The 25,852-nt window shown below is 38.4% G+C and overlaps 1 protein-coding gene across 2 annotated transcripts in view; it reads left to right on the plus strand.

Moving 5' to 3' along the window:
* Positions 1 to 4,530: 4,530 nt before the first annotated feature.
* The window catches only part of AMPH (amphiphysin), a 207,156-nt gene continuing 185,834 nt past the window's right edge, over positions 4,531 to 25,852 (plus strand). For both annotated transcript variants that reach the window (XM_063452081.1, XM_063452082.1), the window contains exon 1: positions 4,531 to 4,646. In XM_063452081.1, coding sequence (XP_063308151.1) covers positions 4,578 to 4,646 — 69 coding nt within the window. In that variant the 5' untranslated portion in view covers positions 4,531 to 4,577. The remainder of the gene's footprint in view (positions 4,647 to 25,852) is intronic.

The following is a 25,852-nucleotide window of genomic DNA, read 5'->3' on the forward strand; positions in this document are numbered from 1 at the left end:
AAAGATTTTGCGAGCCAAGCACATATGAGAAAATCGTCCCACAAAATGTCTTTCTTCGAGAGGATGTGTCTGAGTGAGTCTATACAGTCGAACTTAATAAACATACTATACGCCCATCTAAGCTCTGAAACGACCGAATAGGGGTCTTTATCCTAGACGGAACAGTGGGAAGCAGACGTAGGGGAAACATTAGAAGGTGTGGAGTGGCAAACATATGGGAGGTCAACAACGCAATGTCCATATGTGTGATGTTGCAGGAACAGTCATTTAAAACCATGATCAAGTGGTACACCACACCGGTGAAATTATATAGAATGAAAAAAATAGCTGAAGAGGCTGCGGTCAGCGGGGTTCCTATATACATATGTAGTGGGAATGTCCCCAAGTTCAAATATATTGGAAAATGATACAGGACCTGATGGGTCAAATCTTCCAACTTAAACCAGAATATACCCCATGGGTGTACCTCTTAAGCAGACCACTGGAGGGATGGTCCAGACATGAGCAATTGTTACTCCACAAAGTTACCTTAGCGGCTAGAAGGGCATTGGCCCAATCATGGCTCAAAGCTGAATTCCCCCCCATTAAAGAGTTACTGACCAAAGGGATACTTATCTAATGGACAATTTGACCGCCCAGGTCAGGGGCTCCACAAAAAATGTGAGAAAATATGGGAACCCTGGATGAACTGCAATTTAGCAGACTAACAAGGGTACAGCACTTGGCACATTTTAACTTATAATTAAAATTAGGACCTCCCCCCCAAAAAGGAGGTGGGGGGGTGAGCGAGTACAAAGCACTCAAGTTAAAAGACCCTGTCTGGGGAAATGGTATGCGACGGTGGAAACCATCGGACACAGTGGAGGACTGCTCTTACCCATACACATGGCCACTCTGGACTTCTTGTAGATATACACGCCATATCCACTCTTTTCTATCTTAATCTCTCTGTTCTTCCTATGTAATTTCTTCTGTATCTCACTTCTCTAGATAGGAAGAAGTTAGAATGCTGAGGGTGATTACCTTTGGATACATATTGCTACGCTATATACTCAAGGCCTCACCTGGTACGGAACATGTTTCCTATCTAACCACAAGATTGGTCACCTGCAGCACTATCAGATATAGCAATATAACATTAAAGCCTCTATAAGTTTTTAAATTACACATGTGTCATGAACCAGAATATGTCAGGAAGGACATTATACCTTAGATATGTATTCCATAAGATGTTACAATCTGCTTGTGTATTGCATTACCCTTTGCATAATTGCTTGAAATTATGTTATGTTCATGACGATCACTCAAAAAATAAATAAATAAACTCCTTATGTCACCATTGCTCACATTGTGTGTAGACTATGACTTATCTGACTTATCAGGAACACACATATTTATTTATTTATTTTTTTTGGTTCAGTTTATTTCAATTGATAGTTAGTGACAATAGGATTACTGTTGGGGGTGGGGATGCATTTTTTAAACTATACAGTTCCTTTAAGCAGGTTTAGGATGCCATTTCAAAGCAAAGTTTAGAATCTTGCTTTGATTCCATTTATATTTATAGCAGAAGATGAGGATGTAATCATTATTTGACCATGCTGGATTTAATAAGATAAAAACATATTTATTTATTTGTATTACAAGTAAGGCATTGGAAAGATACACTCACAAACACATATTTATATGGATGGACATTTAATAGGCACTATCTGTTCATAAAAGCAGACAGCACCATTTATCTGAGGTGAACTGGTAGGGTTACAGCAACATACACCATGCCACATCAGGTGCAGGAATATGAAAGAGCCTTAGTATAAAAACGTCGTCACAAATTCCTAGAAATTTTCCTCAATGCATGAATGAATGAATGGAGGAGGTGTCATACTGCCCAGCCACTAGTCACATTTGCCATTAAATAAAGAAAAATGTGTATTGTATTTTTCTGTAATTTAACTGTAACATGTAGGCGAGTAGAAATCTCCAAATGTCACCAGATGTAGGGAAAAGTAGGTTTAGTACATGTCCAATTTCTAAACTTTGAAGGTATTCAGAGCTTGCAAACATCAGACATGATAGTAAAAACAATAAATAGTAAAGCTTGATAAAATATATAAGAAACAAGGTGCTACAATCACCATGTATATCACTCCAAACACACTAAGTGAAAATAAGTGAAATACGTAACAAGTGGTGGTTAGAGCACTCAATAAAATGTAGAAATATTACCACTAATCTTATAATATATAGATGTATTGAAGAAGATTTTAAAAAAAAGCATATAGGGTATAATCTTTCTTTGTGTTGCAACTGCACAAAATCTCAAATTCTGACCCCAATATTAGTGAACTCCCACATTGCTATTTTAGATCAAATTTGAATATATTCTGCACATTCTCTCATCCAAAGTCACATTTTGAGGTTCAGTCACTATCAATCAGAGCTTAGAAAATAGCTAGGTGGCAGAACACTTTCAAATTGGCCATTTTAGAATAACATTTGCACTTACTGTCAGAGTTTAGTAGACAGAGCCCAGTATGCGTTAATGGGCTAAAAGAAATCTAAGTCGAGGTACCGATAAGGATGAGGTAAAGGCAGGGTCAGTCTAGCAACATGTCAGGTCAGGCAGCACAGGTCAAGTCAAAGGTCAATGTTTGTTTACAAATCTATAATTTCAAGGATCACTATAGGGTCAGGAACACAAACATGTATTCCGGACCCTATAGTGTTAACACCACCATGTAGCCCCCCTGGGCCCCTCATGCCTCTATAAATATAGCAAAATCTTACTGTATTCAAGCCAGAAGCTGTAGATCTGCATGCTGTTAGACTCAGAAAAACAAGCAGTCTGCTGACATCATCAGAAGTGGTGGCCTGATCCAATCACAGTGCTTCCCCATAGGATTGGCTGAGACTGACAAAGAGGCAGATCAGAGGCAGAGCCAGCATGATTCAAACACAATCAGCATCTCCTCATAGAGATGAATTGAATCAATGAATCTCTATGAGGAAAGTTCAGTGTCTGCATGCAGAGGGAGGAGATACTGAATGTTTGTATGCATTTTAGGCAGCCATGACCCAGGAAGGATCTCTAACAGCCATCTGAGGAGTGGCCAGTGAAGTTATCACTAGGCTGTAATATAAACACTGCATTTTCTCTGAAAATACAGTGTTTACAGCAAAAAGCCTGGAGGTAATGATTCTACACACCAGAACAAATTCAATAAGCTGTAGTTGACTATAGTGTCCCTTTAAGCTTTCATTTTAAAATCATTGTGAATTCTTAAAATGTCACAGTTTGAGAATGATCCTGTGTATATGTTTTTTAGTGTGCCAAAAAATACTCTGACTGAGCTGCTCGCTTTTAGTTAGGTATACTTACAGACATGTGTTTGGTACCTATGTAATCACATTATGTACATTATGTTGGTGTGCCCTACAACATACTGCTTGCAATGCACACACATCTCCCTGACACTCAAAGGGTTCATCCATCTCAATTACCATGTTCAATAGATTTACAGCCTTAGGCTCTACAGCTATAACAGTTCTACAATCTCACTAAATATACATTTCAGAACAGTTAATTAACAAACTGACTCATTTTGAATTAATAGGCCGTCATCCATTTTTAACCCCTTGGCATCCACGTTAGGAACATAGCTGTATCTCAACATATCCGTCATGACCCTGGAAAGGGTTTAAACAACCCATCCATTCCTAGTGGCAGGAGATAGAATCACCAAACTAATAATCTATATATACACCCTAATATCATAAAGAAGAAAAAGTATGAATTGTACACAAATGCAGCTAATAAAATTTTTTTTAACTTGCAAACAAAAACTAAAAAAACCAAAACACCATGTTGTGCATTTCCCAGAGGAAGTGAAACAGTTAAATACATGACTCCTCCTTTAACGTCAGCAGAGAGCACAGTGGCCCCATATTGATTAGTTAGAAGATTCTACAGCTAATCTTACACATTAAGAGGTTAGGCTCAAAGCAGGTTCTATCGTGCTTGTCCTTCCTCTACGATAAGCTCAATGTATATGATTTCATTCAGAAACCAGAGACAAGCAGAGCATGCCTGTATTGCCCTCCATTAAAAACAGTGAACAGCTTCAGCACCATAGACAGCAACACACACAGCGCCTGTCAGTGACATTTGTACAGATCAGGACTCTTTTTCTTCTTGAAGTCAACTTTATTCCATAAATATTATTCGAACAACGTCCTTGTCTTTATTTTTTTAGGGATTAGTCCTCTATTATAATCTCTGAACATGTAGCCAGCATTGTGTGCTATACACCATTGTCTGAGAGAGAGGCAGTGAGATCGCCTGTCTAACTGTGTGGATTCTATTGTATCCCCTCATTGTAACTTACTCTGTCCATTCTCTCTCTCCATCCCTCCTCTCTCTCTCTCTCTCTCTCTCTCTCTCTTTTTCCCATCACTTCTTTTCTCTCTCATCCTCCCAAGGACTCCTCCTCTTCCCCTCCCCTCCCTTCTCATTCTCCCCCAGCCTCCCTGCTCCATCTGATTCCTCTATTACTTGGCTCCCTGGACCAGCAGCCATGGCTGATATGAAAACAGGCGTATTTGCTAAAAATGTCCAGAAAAAGCTGAGTAGGGCTCAGGAAAAGGTAAGAGGACAGCGGTGTATGGACGTGTTACCATTAGCGAAAGATTCAGGGAAACAGCTGATCCTGAGTAAAGGAGAAACCCTGTGATCACCTGCAGCAGAGCGATTTAAAAACCCCTCGAATGTATCTATTTGTGATGTTACCATGGAGGCCTCTTGCATATTTATTTTGAGCTGCTAATTATAAAGCAAGAAAAACTGTATCTGGATAGGTCAGTTATTGCATGGAGAATAAAAATGTAGACATAGCTTTGCATTATAATGTTATGGACACCAGGACATTCTTGTGATTTTAACCCAGGAGATTTCACTGAACACCTACCCAGTTAGAATGTTGCTACAATTTGCTATTGGAGGGGAAGGTGTAACATGGGTTTAATATTTGTGAGATGTAGTTCTACAGCTTAATAGTTAAATGCATAGAATGCAATAGAGGTTCTATTAATATGGTGAAAGCTGCAGAATGAATACTGCTGGGTATGGTGTGATAGAGGTGTGTGCATGTGTTGGTGGGGGTAGGGTGCTGGGGTGTGCAGATAGAAGAAGCAGTTCCACAAGGTCGAAGTGCTGCAAAGCTGCATAGCTGATGTATGCAATTCATAGGCAATGAGAACCAAACTGACAGCTTTTTTTTATATTCTCTACTCACATGCTCATCACATAACCCAGCACTTATCTGTTCATATAATAATAATAATAATAATAATAATAATAATAATAATAATAATATAATATAAATTAAAAACAATAAGTGGCGAATTGTAAGCTGGAAACAGCACTTTAATTATACAGAGTTGGGCATACAGCAAAGCATTGGGACATTCTGCAGTAAGAGATTGGCAGTGCTAAGAATTTCGTTTTCTACTGCACCAGCCCCAATGTCTCATAAGCTTTGGGGTGTAATGGAAATGTACATATAATGGTTGTTATGGTCATTTGACCTGAGGTTTATTAATATGAAGTGAATGCAGTGCAAATCAGTGCAATATTTCCTATATCTGACAAGACATGTAAGGTATACTGCTTACTGCATGAATGTCTATACAGAGATATTATAGGTGATATTTAAAAAAAAAAAAAAAAAGTGTATGTATATATTTGTATCTATTTAACTATATATCTATCGAGATAAATTATTTTTTTATATCACTTACAATATATATATATATATATATATATATATATATATGCACACACATACATACGCATATACTAGAAGTCTTTAAATTAGCTAGTAAATAAATGTATGCACGGTATAGAGTACTTTTGGCTCTTATAGATGTTGCAGATAACTGCAAAGCCACATGTATCTTTTTGCAATCAATAGCCCTACAGAATCCAAAATGCAATAAATGTAAAACGAGTATTTTATTAGAACATAAACCAACACACAATAAGGATAACTTTGCCACAAATGCCATGTTAACACAGGGCACCTACATAATTATTTACAAAGGCTTATGTTGTGAATGTACTTTAACCATTTTTGAACACGAGAGTGAGTCCTCGCTATATCTACCAGGATCTAAAGCAGACACCTTTTCAAAGTGTGTTGTAATGAGAACTAGGGATATTGTAAGGAAGACACTACAGTGGCACAAACCATATCAATAAACATATTTATAAAGCTAATATTTACCTTGTTCATAGTCATAATCAGATGTTTGCGCTTTTATTGTTGGAACAGGACGATATAGCTATAGTGTCGCTAAATGCAGCAGTTGTGGAAGCATTGTGTAACAGTAGCAGTCCTTTGTATTGCATTTTGAAGTGTTGACTAAGGAACAAATGTAGGCCAAATGGCAGCACAATGGGCTGAGCAGTGTTGTAGAAAGACTACATCTGTCATTGTGATTTGTTGAGACAGATAAACAATCTGCTGTCAGTGGTTCCACCCCCTCACAAATGCACATTTTCAATGGAGTAAGAGGATTGGATTTCCTTCCTGATCTGCAGTCCACTACATGTTGTCACAGGGCTGCTTAGTCACTTAACCCTTGTCACTGCAAGTGTGCTTTTATTCTAAAAGCTCCCATTCATTTTAAAGATTTCAGTCCAAATATGACATTTAACCCCTTAAGGACGAAACTTCTGGAATAAAAGGAAATCGTGACATGTCACATGTGTCATGTGTCCTTAAGGGGTTAAATATATAATTAAAAAAAATAGCTTGAAGTTTGTAATGTTCTACATTTTATTCAGTGCTGCCTAGTTTGCAAGCTCTAACTGTAGAGTGAGTTTGCGTCATCATTTGATTTATAAATTATTTTACCAGGAAGGATACATTGAGATTTCTCTCGTTTTCAAGTATGTTCTGGGTTGAAGTATGTCCTCTTTATCCTCTTTTGTACTGTATATTAATATATACTTATTGCAAATAATATCCTGCAAATTATAATTCTTTTAAAGTTTTTGTTAAGAAAAACAACTCAAAAAAACCTTTTACTTATTAGATAAATAGCAACTTATAATTTAGACATTTAAACTGTAAATACAGTTTAGAAGACTATTATTGCAGTGTGGTTTGGATCACTTTCACCAGGGATCTGCAGTGGAATTCATGGTTATGTTTCTATTGAAACGTGTAACTATTACCTCTGCTTTTTACAGTAGCATCAGTCCATAGACAGTCTACGTTAGTAATTGCCCATTGAAACTCCACTGTTTTTTGCATACATCCCCCAACCTCCCAGTTACTTACTTATGGAACATCTCCACTATCCACCCATTAAACCACCCATTCCTAAAACCATGTACAACCAATGCCTACTTTGCAGGTTCCTTATCTTTACTCTCCATTACCCCAAAAATACAATTAGACTTCTTGGCCACATGCAGAAATACAGTTATCATTGTACAGACCCTAAATATTGACTCGTCTCAGAATACTCTGGCATCTTTGTTTTGATCATGACTTTTCTATCTTTCTACCACTCGTATCTCTAAGAGTTTTCCTGTGTTATACTTGTCATCTAAAGTCACTATTTTTTCTATGTTGGACTGTCTCCCACATTTCATGGTTTTAAGAGAATTCTTAAAATTATATATTTAAAGGGACTCTCCAGCCAAGCAGTTTTACTCACCTGGTTCCAGCGCCGGGAGCCTCGTGAAGCCGCGCCCCCTATTTCGTCAAAATGACGAAATAGGCGGGCGCGAGCAGGAAGCAATCAGACGCTTCCATTTGGAAGCGTCATTGCTCCCTTGTGCACATGCGCGGCTTAGCCGCACATGCGCACATACTTCAGAGGGCGGCATTCATGCCGCCCTCTGAAGTCCTGAGCGCACTACCGCGTATGCGCGCGGTGTGCGCGGCCGCAAGCAGAGCTGACTGACAGCTCAGCTCGCGGTCTTTGCCTGCCCCCTCTCCTCTCTGACAGGCTGGAGAGAGAAGGCGCGCACACGTCAGACGTATTTTCAAACGTCTGACGTGTACAGGGCCTTTTTAGGGCCCTGCATGAAAGGAAGTCCCTCTGGTGGCCGTCTGAGTGACGGCCACTGGAGGTATTCCTATCAATCAATGTAAACACTGTATTTTCTCTGAAAATACAGTGTTTACATTAGATTGCCTGCAGGGAGCTATAGATCTCACTTGAACAAATACATTAAGCTGTAGTTGTTGAGGTGACTATAGTGTCCCTTTAAAGAAACTGGTTGTTTCTCTTCTAATAATTTCTTATATAGATCTTAAAAGTGACCTTCTTTCAGACCTGGAGACTACCATAGCAACCCATTCTTCCCAGTGAATCCTCCCTCAAACTATAATCTTCCTCTCCCCTGAAGTCACCAAACCTTCCATCTTGAGCACTCCAACCTTTCACAAGGGAGCTTCATTCCTCCTGTACCAGTTTATGTCTAGGAACGTGCTATGCTATATATCATGCTATATTTGCTGTACAACAACGTATTTCCAAGCCTGTTCTACTGTTCAGCAACACAGAACCTGCTAGTGTCATTTAAATAAATAATGCAACATGGTGTCTTTTTTACAATAGATATAATGTACATAATAAAAATGGATGATGTGTAAAATCAACAACACTGCAAGTCTAAATTGTAGCTTGTATAACATACGTGCTGCCTCTCAGTAGCACACTAAGGACAATCACAATCAAAGGCTGAGTACATCACATTTAGATTCGGAAAATAATAAATATCACATTAAAGTTAATAGATGTGTTTAAAGTTTATATGTTTAGTAGTTTGATTTGATACCGATTTGATTTTATAGTGAATTTCCAGTTGCTCTATGTTTGTTCTCTCCTTCAATAGGTGCAATGAATACAAATATATATTTTGCCATTTTATGTTGTGCGGCAGCCTTTGGGTATAAGATATAAGCTTGACTTTGCAGGTTATATAATTGCCTAATATTTCAATAATGCCCTTTTTGCATTTTCTGGTGGTTACACCTGTCCATCACAAGCACATAATGTATTGTAGCAGAGGTTGATATTAAAGTGGTGAAAAAACAAAGAAAAAAATAATAATTCCATATTCGGTACATGATTATCAGCTGATTTTGCACTTTTAAACATATTGTAAACCAGCTTTGAAATTTTCTAGTTTGCCCTTAGCTGGATTTCAATGGATTTTAAATGTTTCACCTCCAAAGTAAAAACTGTGGTTTTTAAAAACATAGCATGTAATCAATCAAGAATGTAGCTATTAAACAATGTATTACGCAGAGGTGTTTAAACAAAGTAATACATCTTTGTCCGTGTTATGTTTATATATCCTAATAAACATGTTTTACTTTAAATTTCTAGAGTCTAGATTTTTTGCTTCTATTCAATATTTAAAAAGCCTGCTATCTGTCCACACCATGCCCATTCAGATCATACACAAAGCCCACCTCATATAAATGAAGCATGTGTTGTTAGGATCATACAGTAAAAAACAAAGATAAAGTTAACCCAGCTCTCTCCTAAATCCTTATGTATATTTAAACAAATGGAGTTACTCCATTGGCCATTGGAGGGAATGCCTGCCTGCCAACATCAACGCAGACCCCCTTAGGTAGGTCCTACACTGACCTTTCACCCTGCTTCCTTGGATCTCTGGCAAAGATATCTGGGGCTGATGGGTACTGTGGTCCTTGCTGCCGCCCAGCAGTGATGGGAGTGAGCGCAGGACTTGTTTTTTTGTAGTTGTTAGGGTCATACCTATTTTATGTATGTTTATGTGACTATCCTGTAATACAGCACAGAAGACATCATAAAAGTTTTGTACCACAGAAATGTTTGTTGTTTTATTTTTGTCTTTGAAGTTGAGAGCCAATGCCTCAAAGTTATCAAAACATAATCTTGGTCTTTAATTTCTTTAGAAATTAAAAAAAAAAAGTCACCTGAGCTGCCTAGGGCCATGCTATCAATATGGCTTGTATTGTACAAAGGAGGTGCTATTGTAAATTTTTAAGATACATTTAAGTATTTCCTTCTATTCTTCTTGGTTGTTTTCAGCATTGTTTTGCTGTCCTCCATCTTAGGGCTTTGATTCCTCTTAGTTTTCCAAAGAATACATTATGAAACTCAGCATGTTTTCAAGTGTCTCCACATACTGAACTTTCCACATAGCAGTTCTGCTTCTAGGCTTGTCCACAGAGAACTGTCCTTTATCTCCAGAAGCTGATTACTGAGTAGACAGTGTTAATCTTATCTTACTTCATCTACATTTTATGTGCATGTACTTTGCAGACTTGCTCTATCACTGAAGAGAACAAGCTTTATTTAGTATATTTTATTGTCTGATTGGCCTGTTGCCATAGATTCATATGTGGCTATTTTCTCTACATAATATGAAAAAATTACACATCTTGAATTTATATCTTTCTGCACTTCTAAACCCTATAATTAAATTTAAACACCACAAGCTGGTGTACACTGCTTTCATCCAAACAGTGCACATGGAAACTTAATAATGTATCGCTACATCACACCAAATTGAAAATTTGAATTAGGCCCAGGCTCTGGATTAGAACCAGCTAATGAGTGTCTTTGCAGAAGGTAAAATGCATGCATCAATTTTTTTTCTGAAATCTTCAACTTTGTAGTCAAATTAATTTCTAATATGCTTATACTGCATGCCTGGAATTTTTATGGTAGAAGAGCGGGGCAAAATAACTAATGCCAGGAAACATGGAGAATAACCAAAAAATCTAAATGCCTGTACTGTCCCTTTAAGACACAAAGCACAATTCAAAGGAATGCATACATGAGCTCAAAAAGAGAATTGATGTGATTTTGAAATTTTAGCATATAATTTACTGTAGACAAATGGTTAAAATGAGCTTAAGATGAGCTGTGTTATTTTCAATAGGGCTTTGACCCACTTACTTAATTTGTTTTTGTGTTTTTATTTAGTTTTTTTTTTATGCTTTGCTCTATTGTTGAATGTTAACAATTGTAAAGAGGTTCAATAACGTATTGCTCAAGTTCTGTTTTTTAATTGCACATTATATTTATGCAGTGCCCGCTCAGTATGGTGGGTAAGAAAAATAATACATATAACGACAACCAAATGTAGGTGAATCTAAACAAAAGTAAGAAAGCATGGTAATATCTCCACATACAGGGTAGGTTGTTATACAAAGACAGGTTACTGTTACACACTATGGTGTTTTTTGTTTTTTTAAGTTTAAAGATTTGAGGGATGCTCAATGTGTTGGGGAACGTTATTCTGTATGAGCAGAGTAGCTCTGGACATGTCTTGTATGCAAGATTTCAAGGTTGGGATTACACACACACACACAAAAAAAAACATTTCTGCTTTATGAGTTTATAGGTTGTACTGACAATCTTAAATAATTGCCAAGAGAGTCATTATAGGTTTAAAATTCCCTAGGTCACAGGATAGAGTATAATTGGCTAATATGACTGACTGAAACACATAGCCTCAGTTTTAAACAGTAGGAGTTTTAAACAATGTACAGAAATGCATTGTGATTGGCTTGATCAACCTTACAGCCATACAACTACATTTTGATGTCAGACATTGCTCCGTTTTGCACCACTTTAAGGTGTTGCTGTCACTTGTGACAACACTCAGGTGACATGTCTGCTTGAGTATTGGAGATATACAATTTGGGATCTATCCCTCCTAGACGCCATCATTGCTATCTGTACAACTCCTAGCAGATGAATCCAACAGGAACCACCCCATCCTTGCACTTTTTCAAATGTAAAAAATGGGGGTCTTTGAAAGGTCCTATAAGACCTTGGGATTTTCCAAAGAACTTTGTGTTTGGGCAAAGACATAGTGCAAATTGCTTGAGAAGTCGTATATTCTCAGTCAGCTTTCATGAGTCAACATCAAATAGGATAGTATAACATGAAGCACAATACAGTTTCTGTGATACATTTTGCTATAATCTGATGTTTATGTTGAACTAGTAAGTGCATGTTTTTTTATTGTTTTAGAATTTCTATAAAGAGGTGACAGTGCTTCTTTCATTTTCTTATCTTTGGATTTTATTGATAAATGTCAAATGCCCATGTACCCTAGTCCTATATCTCCATATTCAGTAAATAAAAAAATACAATTATATGAATATTTTTATCATCATCACAGTGCAGGGATATGGAAGGCAACTTCCTATGAGGATATATATATTTAGTAGTAAACAGGTAGGCAGTGACTTTAAAAAAAAAAAAAAAATGTGTATTGAACCTTACTGCCAGTTGGACTGTCTTGCACTGATATGAAGAGAGGTGAACTATACTATATGCTAGAATAGGTTAAGACCATTGAGCTGGTCTCCCAAGATTTTGAGGGGCATCAGGACCCTGATGTGGTCATTTATCCCACAACATGACGTGAATCAGCAGACATTTTTCAATTTCTGTTGATCTAATTTTGTTAATGAAATACCAGTACATTTTTGTAACAAAAGTAAGCTGAAGCAATTATAAAAAATGTTGAATAGAGAGAAAACATATCTGATGTAATTCTATAAACTGATCTAATTTCCTTCTGGTTACTAGAAAATTATTACAAGGGGAGTTGAGACTAACTCATGAAAATGCTTGAAATACAAAAAAATAAAAAAATTCAGAAAATTAATGACAGCACAATTTCTTTTTTAAAACAAATATTTATATATTTGTTTTTAAACAGTAAAATCTTCATTAATTAATTGAAAATTAACACAAATCATTGTCATATTTAAAAGTATGTAGAACATACACAATTGTGCAAATAAATTAACACTTTGCAAAAGCAGAAATCTGCTCTCAAGATGTGAAAATATTTTTGTAGAGAACCTGAAATGTAAATAGCTGTAGTTGTCATGGTGATAAAGAAATAAATGAACACTGATCAAATTAACATTAAGGATAAGTGAACGATGTTTGTTAAAGTGTCATATTTTAAGAGTGTGTCCTCTCTTTTCATTTTATAAAAAGTGTAGAATTGAAAAGAAATTGTCTTTTTTTTTTGTTTGTTTTGTTTTTATAAATTAATTAATGTTTTGTTTTATAATTAATTCTAAAATGTTTCTATGAATAACATGCTGTGTTAGCTATCCTTTCTCCCCCACTGCAATCAAACCATTCACTCATAGCAACACCAAACTATGCTGTGTCTTATAATTCAAATATGGAACATTATAGGGACACTGTTGCAATTTATATAACTGGAGAGATTATTTCTCTCTTATTAATACATGGTACTTTCGGCTAACAATAAAATGTGGACAGAATTAAACCCTGTGCTCTTCAGCCCCCTGTGAGCCCCCATCCTTAATCAATGCCCCTGGACTTGTGATAAATAAATAACAGCGACTAATGTTACTTTTCAAACGTGCCTCTTGTCTAGGATACAGGCAACAATATATTGTATAAATGTCTCTTTACAGATGAGCAAAACTAACCGAAATGATGTACCGAGTGCATTCATCTAATGTAATTATTGTTTGGGGATGATTTTATCATAATTAGCAAAGGAGCTTAATGCAAATTTCAGTATGCAACCATGGAAATGTTGCTATGTGAACAAGAAACAAGAACAGAGTCTGGCACACATGGCTTCCTTTTGCCAGCCAAATCTATCTATACCTTTATTTAATATAAGCCTGCATTTATACATGCTTCTTATAAATGTATATGGTAATCTAAATGTAGTGAGTAGGTAAAGGATTGATCAATATAATTTTTCCAGAGCCGATGCCAATAAAGATTATCGGTTGCCTATTGAGCCAATAAACCATATGTACTGATATTCTGTACATTTAAAGGGACATTATAGTCCCCAAAACATGCACAGATGTCTCTGTGCCTCTGTGCATTCGGTGTCTCTGTGCATTCAAAATGCCATCAATAAAATGCACTTGTGTTTGTTATCCATAACATACAACTGCCCATACCATAACCCCACCGCCACTATGGACCACTCGATCCACAACGTTGACATCAGCAAACTGCTCACCCACACAACGCCATACATACTGTCTGCCATCTGCCCTATACAGTGAAAACCAGGATTCATCCGTGAAGAGAACACCTCTCCAATGTGCCAGACGTCATCGAATGTGAGCATTTGCCCACTCAAGTCGGTTACGATGCCGAACTGCAGTCAGACCCTAATGAGGATGATGAGCATGCAGATGAGCTTCCCTGAGATGGTTTCTGACAGTTTGTGCAGAAATTCTTTGGTTGTGCAAACCGATTGTTGCAGCAGCTGTGCGGGCGGCTGGTCTCAGACGATCTTGGAGGTGAAGATACTGGATGTGGAGGTCCTGGATTTGTGTGGTTACACGTGGTCTGCGGATGTGAGGCTGGTTGGATGTACTTAAAATTTCTATATACATTATGAGTTTTTAGCTTGCTTATCTACAGAAGACTTGTGTTCTACATGTATGAATTACTGTGTGTGAATGTACATATACCTATGCAATGTGCATAAAGTAAGTGACATTCTACAAATTATATGTAGACTGGAGGTAAATGAGGGTCATATGTACCCACCCATTAGATTTTTTGTCTTTTACTTGATTTGGTGACAAATGTGAATTTGAAAACATAATCTGCTGAAAAATTAGTCTTTGGATGTCTCTGAATGTTTGCTGCAAATCTCAAATATCAAAATAAACTGAACTATTCAACAAGTTAATAACAGACTCAAGATGTTAAATTATATCTATTAATCGCTTTTCATGAATGAATGTAGACGTATCTTCTTTGTAGGCGATAAGAAGACATAAGTATAGTACAATGGGTCAGTGTTAGTGAGCAGCTGTAACAATTTTATAAATGTCCTGCAGAACTAATAAATAGAATAAGTGACACAGGAATCTATGCAGAGACCCAAGGGATTATAGTTATTGGAATATCCCTTTATATGCAAAGTGATAGGGTACTCCGTGGGAGCATTTCATCATACAATCCCAGGCTTCTTTTAAGCACCAGTAAGTACTTTAAATAAACACCAAATACACTTAACAAAATTATAAACACAACACTTTTGTTTTTGCCCCCATTTTTCATGAGCTGAGCTCAAAGATCTAAGACTTTTTCTATTTACACAAAAGGCCTATTTCTTTCAAATATTGTTCACAAATTTGTCTAAATCTGTGTTAGTGATGAGAAAATGAATCCACCTCACAGGTGTGGCATATCAAGATGCTGATTAGACTGCACGATTATTGCACAAGTGTGCCTTAGGCTGGCCACAATAAAAGGCCATTCTAAAATGTGCAGTTTTACTGTATTGGGGGTGTCTGTGGAGGTCCGAAAACCAGTTAGTATCTGGTGTGACCACCTTTTCCTCACGCAGTGCAACATAGAGTTGATCAGGTTGTTGATTGTGGCCTGTGGAATGTTGGTCCACTCATCTTCAATGGCTGTGCGAAGTGCCTGTATATTGGCAGAACCTGGAACACGCTGTCGTATATGCCGATCGAGAGCATCATAACATGCTCAATGGGTGACATGTCCACTGAGTATGCTGGCCATGCAAGAACTGGAATATTTTCAGCTTCCAGGAATTGTGTACAGATCCTTGCAACATGGGGCCGTGCATTATCATGCTGCAACATGAGGTAATGGTCATGGATGAATGGCACAACAATGGGCCTCAGGATCTCGTCACGGTGTCTCTGTGCATTCAAAATGCCATCAATAAAATGCACTTGTGTTTGTTGTCCATAACATACAACTGCCCATACTATAACCCCACCGCCACTATGGACCACTCGATCCACAACGTTGACATCAGCAAACTGCTCACCCACACAACGCCATACATACTGTCTGCCATCTGCCCTATACAGTGAAAAACAGGATTCATCCGTGAAGAGAACACCTCTCCAATGTGCCAGACGTCATTGAATGTGAGCATTTGCCCACTCAAGTCGGTTACGATGCCGAACTGCAGTCAGGTCGAGACCCTAATGAGGATGATGAGCATGCAGATGAGCTTCCCTGACATGGTTTCTGACAGTTTGTGCAGAAATTCTTTGGTTGTGCAAACCGATTGTTGCAGCAGCTGTGCGGGCGGCTGGTCTCAGACGATCTTGGAGGTGAAGATACTGGATTAGGAGGTCCTGGATTGGTGTGGTTACACGTGGTCTGCGGATGTGAGGCTGGTTGGATGTACTTCAAAATTCTCAGAAACACCTTTGGAGACGGCTTATGGTAGAGAAATGAACATTCAATTCATGATGAACAGCTCTGGTGGACATTCCTGCAGTCAGCATGCCAATTGCAAGCTCCCTCAAAAATTGCGACATCTGTGGCATTGTGATGTGTGATACAACTGCACATTTTAAAGTGGCCTTATATTGTGGCCAGCCTACGGCACACCTTTTCAATAATCATGCTGTCTAATCAGCATCTTGATATGCCACACCTGTGAGGTGGATGGGTTATCTCAGCAAATGAGTAGTGCTCACTAACACAGATTTAGACATATTTATGAAGAATATTTGAGAGAAATAGGCCTTTTCTGTACATAGAAAAAGTCTTAGATCTTTGAGTTCTGCTCATGAAAAATAGGGGCAAAAACAAAAGTGTTGCGATTATAATTTTGTTCAGTGTACATTCTGATATATATATATATATATATATATATATATATATATATATGTGTGTGTGTGTGTGTATTTTATATATAAATTATGCCAGCAAGTATAAGAGAAAATAAATGTGTTGCTGTGTAGCATTGAATCTATATCATGTTGCAGCACATTTTACAAAATGCATAGACGGCAGACCGATTCATTAATAATTTACATCATGTCTGCTGCCAGTTAAGGAATAGGCCGCAGTGCACACTATAACAAGTAAAATGTGTTTGTTAAATAAGTTATAGAGTTTAGTGCTGCAGAAAAAAAAAACACGCACTCATGTATTGAGTTTGTATAACACAATTATATTTTTATTGCATCTTATAGTAAGGTGTGTTCCCGAAATGTATTTATTTTTTCGTGTCAATTATTTTCTTTCCTTTCAGTGAGACTCGTTGCTTCAGATACTCTTATTCATTGTTTCCTTTATACATTTGTTTGCCATCATCCAGTATTTGACCCATAGCCAAAGAATATACCTCCAACTCAGCTATTTCGAACACAAAATTGTATTTACCACAGTTCATAGCCTAGAGAACTAATTCCCAATACATTTTATGTCTATATAAATATTTTTACTCTGCTGTTTATTGGTTTGTACAGAAGGGACCAATTCAGAATTCAGCCAAACAATTAACAGAGTCACGGCAGAGAATGTATTAAATCCCATATTTCAGTGTGACATAACACATTGACTTTGCAGCATCCCTAAATCTTACTGCAGGACCCGGTACACAGTGTCTCACATATACCACAGGCAGACTGGACCTGGAATAAAGCTGCAGTCAACTCAGAGCTAGGATCTGGAAACCTCCTCTAGCACCTAGGTAGAATATGAAATAAAATGTAATGTGAAAAGATACATGCATGCAAAAATGCATGTTAGGGGAAAAAAAAAACGAAAAAGTTACGTTAGCAGATCATGTTTTCTGCTTCTGTATGCAATGGATATTGACGTCATCCATGCAATTATTTCACCTCCATGCAGTTCGGTGTCCCTAATCTCTAGCAAAGCAAGGACATATATCGGCATGCCTAAGACCCAATTGACATCACTGTCTGAACATCAATCCCACAGAAACCTCCACTGTCTTGACCTAGAGCATTTCTCCACTAATCTCCAAACTCTCCTTTTACCTATCTCAAACCTCACCTGTCCTTGCTCTGCAACCTCCTTCTACAATTCCACCGTCTCCACTAGACATCATGGCACCTCCTACATTTAAACGCTGCAAGCGCCCCCAACAACAACTTTGGCACACCAAGCTGACTCGATACCTCCAAAAATGCTCCAGAACTGCTGAACGCTGTTGGAGAAAGTCTCACTGTGCGTCTGACTTTCTCTACTATAAATTTATGTTGCGCTCATACAGCTTGGCTCTTTCCTCTGCCAAAGTAACGTACTTCAATACCCTCATACCACACTCTCCCGCGAACCCAAATGACTTTTTCACACATCTAACTCTTTGCCCTATTGTTCCTCCTCCACCTACTAACTTGACCTACTAACTTGGCCGCCTCAGACTTTGAAACTCACTTCACTGACAAGATCTCTACAATCAAGGAAGAGATCTCTCATCTTTCTTCTTCCCTTTACAATACTTCCCCTAACCTCACTCCCTCTGCTGTTTTATGTTCATTCGCACCCACTACAGCGGAAGAGGTTTCTGCTCTGCTCCAGTCCTCCCGCCCCACCACCTGCTCCCTATATCCAATTCCCTCGCATCTCATCCGTACTCTTCTCGTCTTCTTCTCTTTCTCTACTTCTCACTAAAATTCTCAATCTCTCTCTCTCCTCTGGCATATTTCCATCGCCCTCAAAACATGCAACTATAGCCCCAATTCTAAAGAAGCCCAACCTTGACCCTAACTACCCGTCCAACTACTGTCCTATCTCGCTACTGCATTTTGCTTCCAAGATCCTTGAAAGAGTTGTGTATGTTAGATTGACAGTTCCTCTTCAATCCCCTATACTACCCCAAACTTAACAATACACCCCTATACTACCTTATTACTTACAGCAACTCCTAATCATCTCTGGGCTGTAAACGTTTATAAACCATTTGATCTTCAGGAAACAGAGGCCAGACTTATTCTCTATACCAATGGTTTCCAAACTGGGTGCCGCGAAGTGCACACAGGGGTGCCGTGGAATGTTTCTCCGATGCTATGATTATAGCACCAGGGGCCCGATCGAGTGCCGCAGTCCTTTAAGACCATGACCGGGCCCCTGTAATGTTGGCTGGCTGGGAGGAAGTGACACACAAGGTAAGCTGACAGGAGGGTGGCTAGAGATATAAAAAAAATCACTTCTGTGTATGTGTATGAGTGGTTGTATGACTGTGTGTGTTCATGAGTGTGTGTTTGTGTAGGAGTGTTTGTATGTGTAGGAGTGTTTGTGTGAGTGTGTGCATGAGTGTGTGTATGAGTAAGTGAGTATGAGTGTGTGTCAGGTGTTTGTGAGTGTGTGTGTGTGTCAGGGTGTGTCATATATCTGTGTGTATATATATGTCAGTGTGCTTCTGTGTCTGTGTGTGCACGCACATCTGTGTATGTGCCTCTGTGTGTCGGGGTGTGTTTTTTTTGTCAGTGTGTGTATCTGTGTCATGGTGTGGGCATGTATACAAGGTTTGTGTGTGTCAGGGTGCATGTGTGTATGTCGATGTTTATCTATGTTTGTGTATGTGTTGGTGTGTATCTATATGTGTGTAAGTCTCAGTGTCTATATGAATTTGTGTGTATGTGTTGGTGTATTTATATGCATCTGTGTGTTAATGTGCATGAATATCTGTGTAAGTATGTATGTATGTATATGGTAGTGTATGTGCATACATCCAATCAGTCAAACACCAGCACAACATACAAGCACACTCTTGCAATCTAACACAAATATTACATACAAACACACCCCTGCATTTAAACTAAAAAAAACATATACAAACACACTTCTTCACTCAAACACAAATACTTCACACAAATGTACATCCACATTTAAAAGTGAACATTACATTCAAACACACCCCTGTATTAAAACACAATAAATGTATACAAGCACCCCTTTAAACACCAACACTGTACATTACACTATAGCGCCAGTAAATGATGCAGCGCTGTACAGATATACAAGCTAGAAATTTTGACTTGGGGTGCCTTGGAAAAATATTGAAATATTAAGGGCGCCTTAAATCTAAGTTGTTTGGGAACCACTGCTCTATATTGTTATTTTTGATACTTTTCCCCTTAGCATAGGTGGAAGCAGCACCTATACATATTGATCCTCTGCAGCAGAGAGTGTTCACTGTGTTTAATTAATTGTCACATGTGCTTATGACATGTGCTTTCAATTTATACACAGTGCGTCATGGCTATTGTGAGTTATTGTAGTCCAATCTGCACAATTTAGGACAACCACAGGTCAACAAAATATTGAAAACAATTCTGCACTAAAATAATAATGCATGGCACAGCTGCAGAAAATGAATCTAAATTATTTATCTCTTAAGATAAACAACTATAGTTTAGAACTTTTTATATGCCTCCATGTAAAATATCATATACCAATTTTCCAATACCAATATATTATTTTAGTAATGAATTAGGTCACCTAGCATCCCTCATAATACATTTAAAATATTTCCTTGATAAATACTTGCATAAGAAATAATATAATATTATTAATCAGGTTATTTCATCTAGAAGTGAATCTAAGTTTCATCAAAAAAATTTTACTCTTTCATGAGACAAAGCTTGAATTATAAATATAACTATATCTAATGTGACAAAACTTATTTACAAAGTATTGTACAGGCACTGTGTCCTTTATTGAAAGTACAGCACAGCATATTAAAGGGACACTATAGTCACCTGAACAACTTTAGCTTAACCCCTTAACACCACAGCCAAATGTACAAGTTGTGAACAGAACAAAACGTAAACAAAACCTGGCATTTGCGCTATATGTCTGTCCAACCGTAATTAACCTCTTTCATATTAAATGCATCCCCCCTTATTATATATCATTTTATTCAGGGGAAACTTTCATTTAACAGCAAATATTTAGGTATTGAACATAATTTAATATAAAAAATATATAAAAAAATGGGAGAAAAAAATAATTTTTTAATTTTTTTTAGTTCTATGTGACATTTTAACTGTGGATGTCAAAATACTGTTTGATTTTACTGCAATACAATACACATATTTGTATTCAGCGATGTCTCACGTGTAAAACAGTACCCCCTATGTACAGGTTTTATGGTGTTTTGGGAAGTTACAGGGTCAAATATAGCGTGTTACATTTGAAATTGAAATTCGCCAGATTGGTTACGTTGCCTTTGAGACTGTATAGTAGCCCAGGAATTAAATTTACACTCATAATGGCATACCATTTGCAATAGTAGACAACCCAAGGTATTGCAAATGGGGTATGTCCAGTCTTTTTTAGTAGCCATTTGGTCACAAACACTGGCCAAAGTTAGCGTTAGTATTTGTTTGTGTGTGAAAAATGCAAAAAACGCCAATTTTGGCCAGTGTTTGTGACTAAGTGGCTACTAAAAAAGTCTGGACAAACCCCATTTGCAATACCTTGGGTTGTCTACTATTGCAAATGGTATGCCATCATAGGGGTAATTTTCATTCTTGGGCTACCATAGGGTCACAAAGGCAACGTAAGCAATCTGGCGAATTTTAATGTGAAAAAAATGAAACACAAGCCTTATATTTGACGCTGTAACTTTTGAAAACACCATAAAACCTGTACATGTGGGGTACTGTTGTACTCGGGAGACTTCGCTCAACACAAATATTTGTATTTCAAAACAGTAAAAAGTATTGCAGCAATAATATCGTCCGTGTAAGTGCGTGAAAAATGCAGAAAACGTCACTTTTACTGGCGATATCATCGTTGTAATACATTTTACTGTTTTGAAACACTAATATCTGTGTTCAGCAAAGTCTCCCGAGTAAAACAGTATCCCCCATGTACAGGTTTTATGGTGTCTTGGAAAGTTATAGGGTTAAATATAGTGCTAGCAAATTAAATTCCCTATACTTTCGGCATGGGTTGTCAGGCAGGTCCCGCTAATTGTAATTAATTAGGATACCTAATTATGTAAAATGATTACATAAATATATGTGTAGAATTAATATATGTATATATATATACATATGTGTATATATACGTATATATATATATAATTTTTTTTAAATATTTTTATTTATATATAGTTATATATAGTGATATATACGTATATATTTATGTATATAGATATATATATATTATGATATATATATTTTGTTCTACGTGTATTTTGATATAAATATATATATATTAATATCACAATACAGTTAGAACGAAATAACACACATCTATATATTTTTTAATTATTTATTTTTAAATATTTTTTTTATTTTATTTTTTTACGTATTTACATATATATTTTTTTATATTATATATAAATATATATATAACAATAATTATATATATATATTTAATCAGTATCAGTCTACGTGTAATTTGATATTAATATATATATATATATATATATATATATATATATATTAATATTTAAATACACGTCGTGTATGTGTAAATGTGTGTATGTGTATATATATATACTTAGATCATATATATATATAATATATATGATCTAAGTATATTTTATTTGTAACTGTAATTTTTTTTAATTTATTTTTTTAACTAATATTTTATTTTTTTCACAGGACAGGGGGCAGAGACAGTGTCAGCCAGTGATTTCACATCACTGGCTGACACACAATATCAGTGATCACAGTGACTGCCTGTCACTGTGATCACCTCCTGCAGATTGGGTAATTGACCACAGGGGGGAGTGCCTGGGTGGTACAAGCACTCCCCCCTTCCAATCTGCAGGGGGATCATTGTGCCAGTTACATGTGTCAGCCAATAGGCTGACACATGTAACACTGATCGCAGTGACAGGCTGTCACTGCGATCAGAGCGCTCTGAGATCGCAGTGACAGCCTGTCACTGCGATCTCAGACTTAGCAGATCGCGGTCACTAACCCCAGGGGGACTGCCTGGGGGGCCAGGTAAGTCCCCCGACCGCGATCTGCAGAAGGGGAAAGCCGCCGGCCGCATGTGTCAGCCGATTTGAAATCGGCTGACACATGCTGAATACTGGTCGCAGTGACAGCCTGTCACTGCGATCAGAGACTGCAGATCGCGGTCACCGGCCACAGGGGGGGTTGCCTGGGGGGCCAGAAAAGCAAGTCGAAAGAGAGGTAAATCAAATGTGAATGGTTACGACCCTTGTCCAGTCCCCAGGGCCGGCGCGTCCATAAGGCGGCACAGGCGGCCGCCTTAGGGCGCACCGGCTCCGGGGGCGCAAGATTTCAGTGACTGCTGGCCACCATCTCCGCCCCCGGCGCGGCAGTGCTGCGATCAGGCGCGGCGAGGGAGCTCTAACCTCTCTGCTCTGCTCCCTCGCGCGCTGTCTGCTGATGCCGCGGGAGCCGGAATATGACGTCATATTCCGGCTCCCGCGGCATCAGCTGACAGCCCACGAGGGAGCAGAGCAGAGAGGTTAGAGCTCCCTCGCCGCGCCTGATCGCAGCACTGCTGCACGCCGCCCAGCAGCCCCACTGGACCCCAGGAAATGATCCACACCAGCTCTCCAGGTAGGGAGGCTGGGTGGATATTATTTATTTATTAAAATAATTTGTGAATGTATGTGATGTGTCTGTGTGTGTGAGAGTCTGTCTGTGTGTGTGTGAGTGTATGTATGTGTGTGAGTGAGTGTCTGTGTGTATGTGTCTGTGAGTGAGTCTGTGTGTGAGTGTGTGAGTGTGTGTATGTGTCTCTGTGTGAGTGAGTATGTGTCTGTGTGAGTGTCTGTGAGTGAGTGTCTGTGTATGTGTCTCTGTGTGAGTGTATGTGTGTCTGTGTGTGCGTGAGTGCGTGAGTGAGTGAATGTGTGTCTGTGAGTGTGTGTGTGAGTGAGTGTCTGTGTGTCTGTGAGTGAGTGTGTGTGAGTGAGTGTCTGTCTGTGTGTATGTGTCTGTGAGTAAGTCTGTGTGTGAGTGTCTGTGTGTGTATGTGTCTCTGTGTGAGTGTCTGTGTCTGTGTGAGTGTCTGAGTATGTGTCTCTGTGTGAGTGAGTGACTGTGTGTCTGTGAGTGGCTGTATGTGAGTGTGTGTATGTGTGTCTGTGAGTGACTGTGAGTGTGTGCGTGAGTGAGTGTATGTGTGTCTGTGAGTGACTGACTGAGTGTGTGCGTGAGTGAGTGTGTGTCTGTGAGTGTGTGCGTGAGTTAGTGTATGTGTGTCTGTGAGTGACTGAGTGTGTGCGTGAGTGTATGTGTGTCTGTGAGTGATTGTATGAGTGTTGCATGTGAGTGTGTCAGTGTATGTGTGTGTCTGTCAGTGTGTGTTTGTGAGTGTCTGTCAAATCAGTGAGAGTATCTTTGTCAATGAGTCTGTGTGTGACTATCAGTGTGTCTGTCAATGAGTGTCAATCAGTGTGTGTGTGTCAGATCAGTGAGTCTCTGTGTTTGTCATTGAGTGTGTGTGACTGTCAGAAGAACACTAAGGGACATTGAAGGGAGGGGACCAATAATGGATGGGAGAGGGGCTGGTGAAGAGACACATAGGTGAAGATGTTATTTTTGAATGGGGGGGAGGGGGGGCGGAAAAATACATCTTCGCCTATGTACCCAAAAATCCTTGCACCAGCCCTGCCAGTCCCAGGGTTGCTGCCTCTGATTACATTATGGTTATTACTACTATCAGTCTCTATTTTCTGACCTTCTATTCTCTATACTTTGCAAACAGCAATGCCTCCATGTTGGGCATTTTAAAAGCTTAAGGGTGTTGATAGAAAAGATGTATTTAATACATGATATCCCTGCTATTACAGCATATTTTTCTATTGGAAGTTTTGGTTTCTTTTTATTACACCCTTGATATGATGCATGATATACACTTATTTTAAAAATAGGTCAGAATACAAAGACACGTTAAACTCTATAGATACTATTGTTACATATCAGAGAATCCACTGCTGTTGTTTCATTAAAGGATTCTTGTAGCTGTGTGTCAATTATTTTTAAACCTACAGAGGGAATGTTAAAAGATAATATTTTGTGGAACATAACTCACAGCAACGTATTTGGCTTCACAAATATCATACTGTGCCGATATTTTATAAAACTATATACATTTTCCCAACTGATCAAAGCTGTTTACATTCTAGTTCCCCTCTTCCCCTCTCCCCTTACCCCCCCCCCCCCCCCGATTGCTAAGTAAAGATTCAGCCTGTTAAACAACTTGCAACACTATAAAAAAAGTAGTTATATGTACGCAGTATAAAATCACTCTATATACAGAAAACCTTTTAAAGTTATTATAGCAGTTATTATCGTTATATTAAAGCATTGTAATATTGGAAAGTCTATTTCAATAGGTGGTACAAATATTACCATCTTTCTATAGTTGATTATGTTTCTAAAGGACTGGTATTTGATAGCAGTTTAGATCTGGTACTGTCAGGGCCGCCATCAGGGGGTGGCAACCATAATGGTTGTCACGGGCCCGGCGATCCTGGGGGTCCCGGACTGCTTCGGCAGTCCAGGGCCCCACAATTACTCTCTGCACATATATATAGCGATGATCGCTATATATATGTGCAGCCGCGGACCCCTCGAAACCATTCATGAACAATTTTGCAGTGTGGCAGGGTGCATTATCCTGCCATCAGGGAATACCATTGCCATGAAAGTGTGTACGTGGGATGCAACAATTTTTAGGCAAGTGGTATGTTTTAAAGTAACATCCACGTAAATGCCAGGACCTAAGGTTTCTCAGTAGAACATTGCCCAAACCATAACACTGCCTCTGCCGGACTGCCTTCTTCCCATAGTGCACCCTGCTGCCATCTCTTCTCCAGGTAAGCAATGCAAACACTCAGGGCCATCCACCTGATGTAAAAGAAAAAGTGATTAATCAGACTAGGCAACCTTCTTCTATTACTCCATGGTCCAGTTCTGATGCTCATGTCCCAATTCAAGGCAATTTTGGCTGTGGTCATCATAGGCACTTTGACTGGTCTGCATTTTTGCAGCCCCATACACAGCAAACTGTGATACCCTGTGTGTTCTGAGATCTTTTTATC

The sequence above is a fragment of the Pelobates fuscus genome, chromosome 4 (assembly GCF_036172605.1).
Source record: "Pelobates fuscus isolate aPelFus1 chromosome 4, aPelFus1.pri, whole genome shotgun sequence".
NCBI lineage: Eukaryota > Metazoa > Chordata > Amphibia > Anura > Pelobatidae > Pelobates > Pelobates fuscus.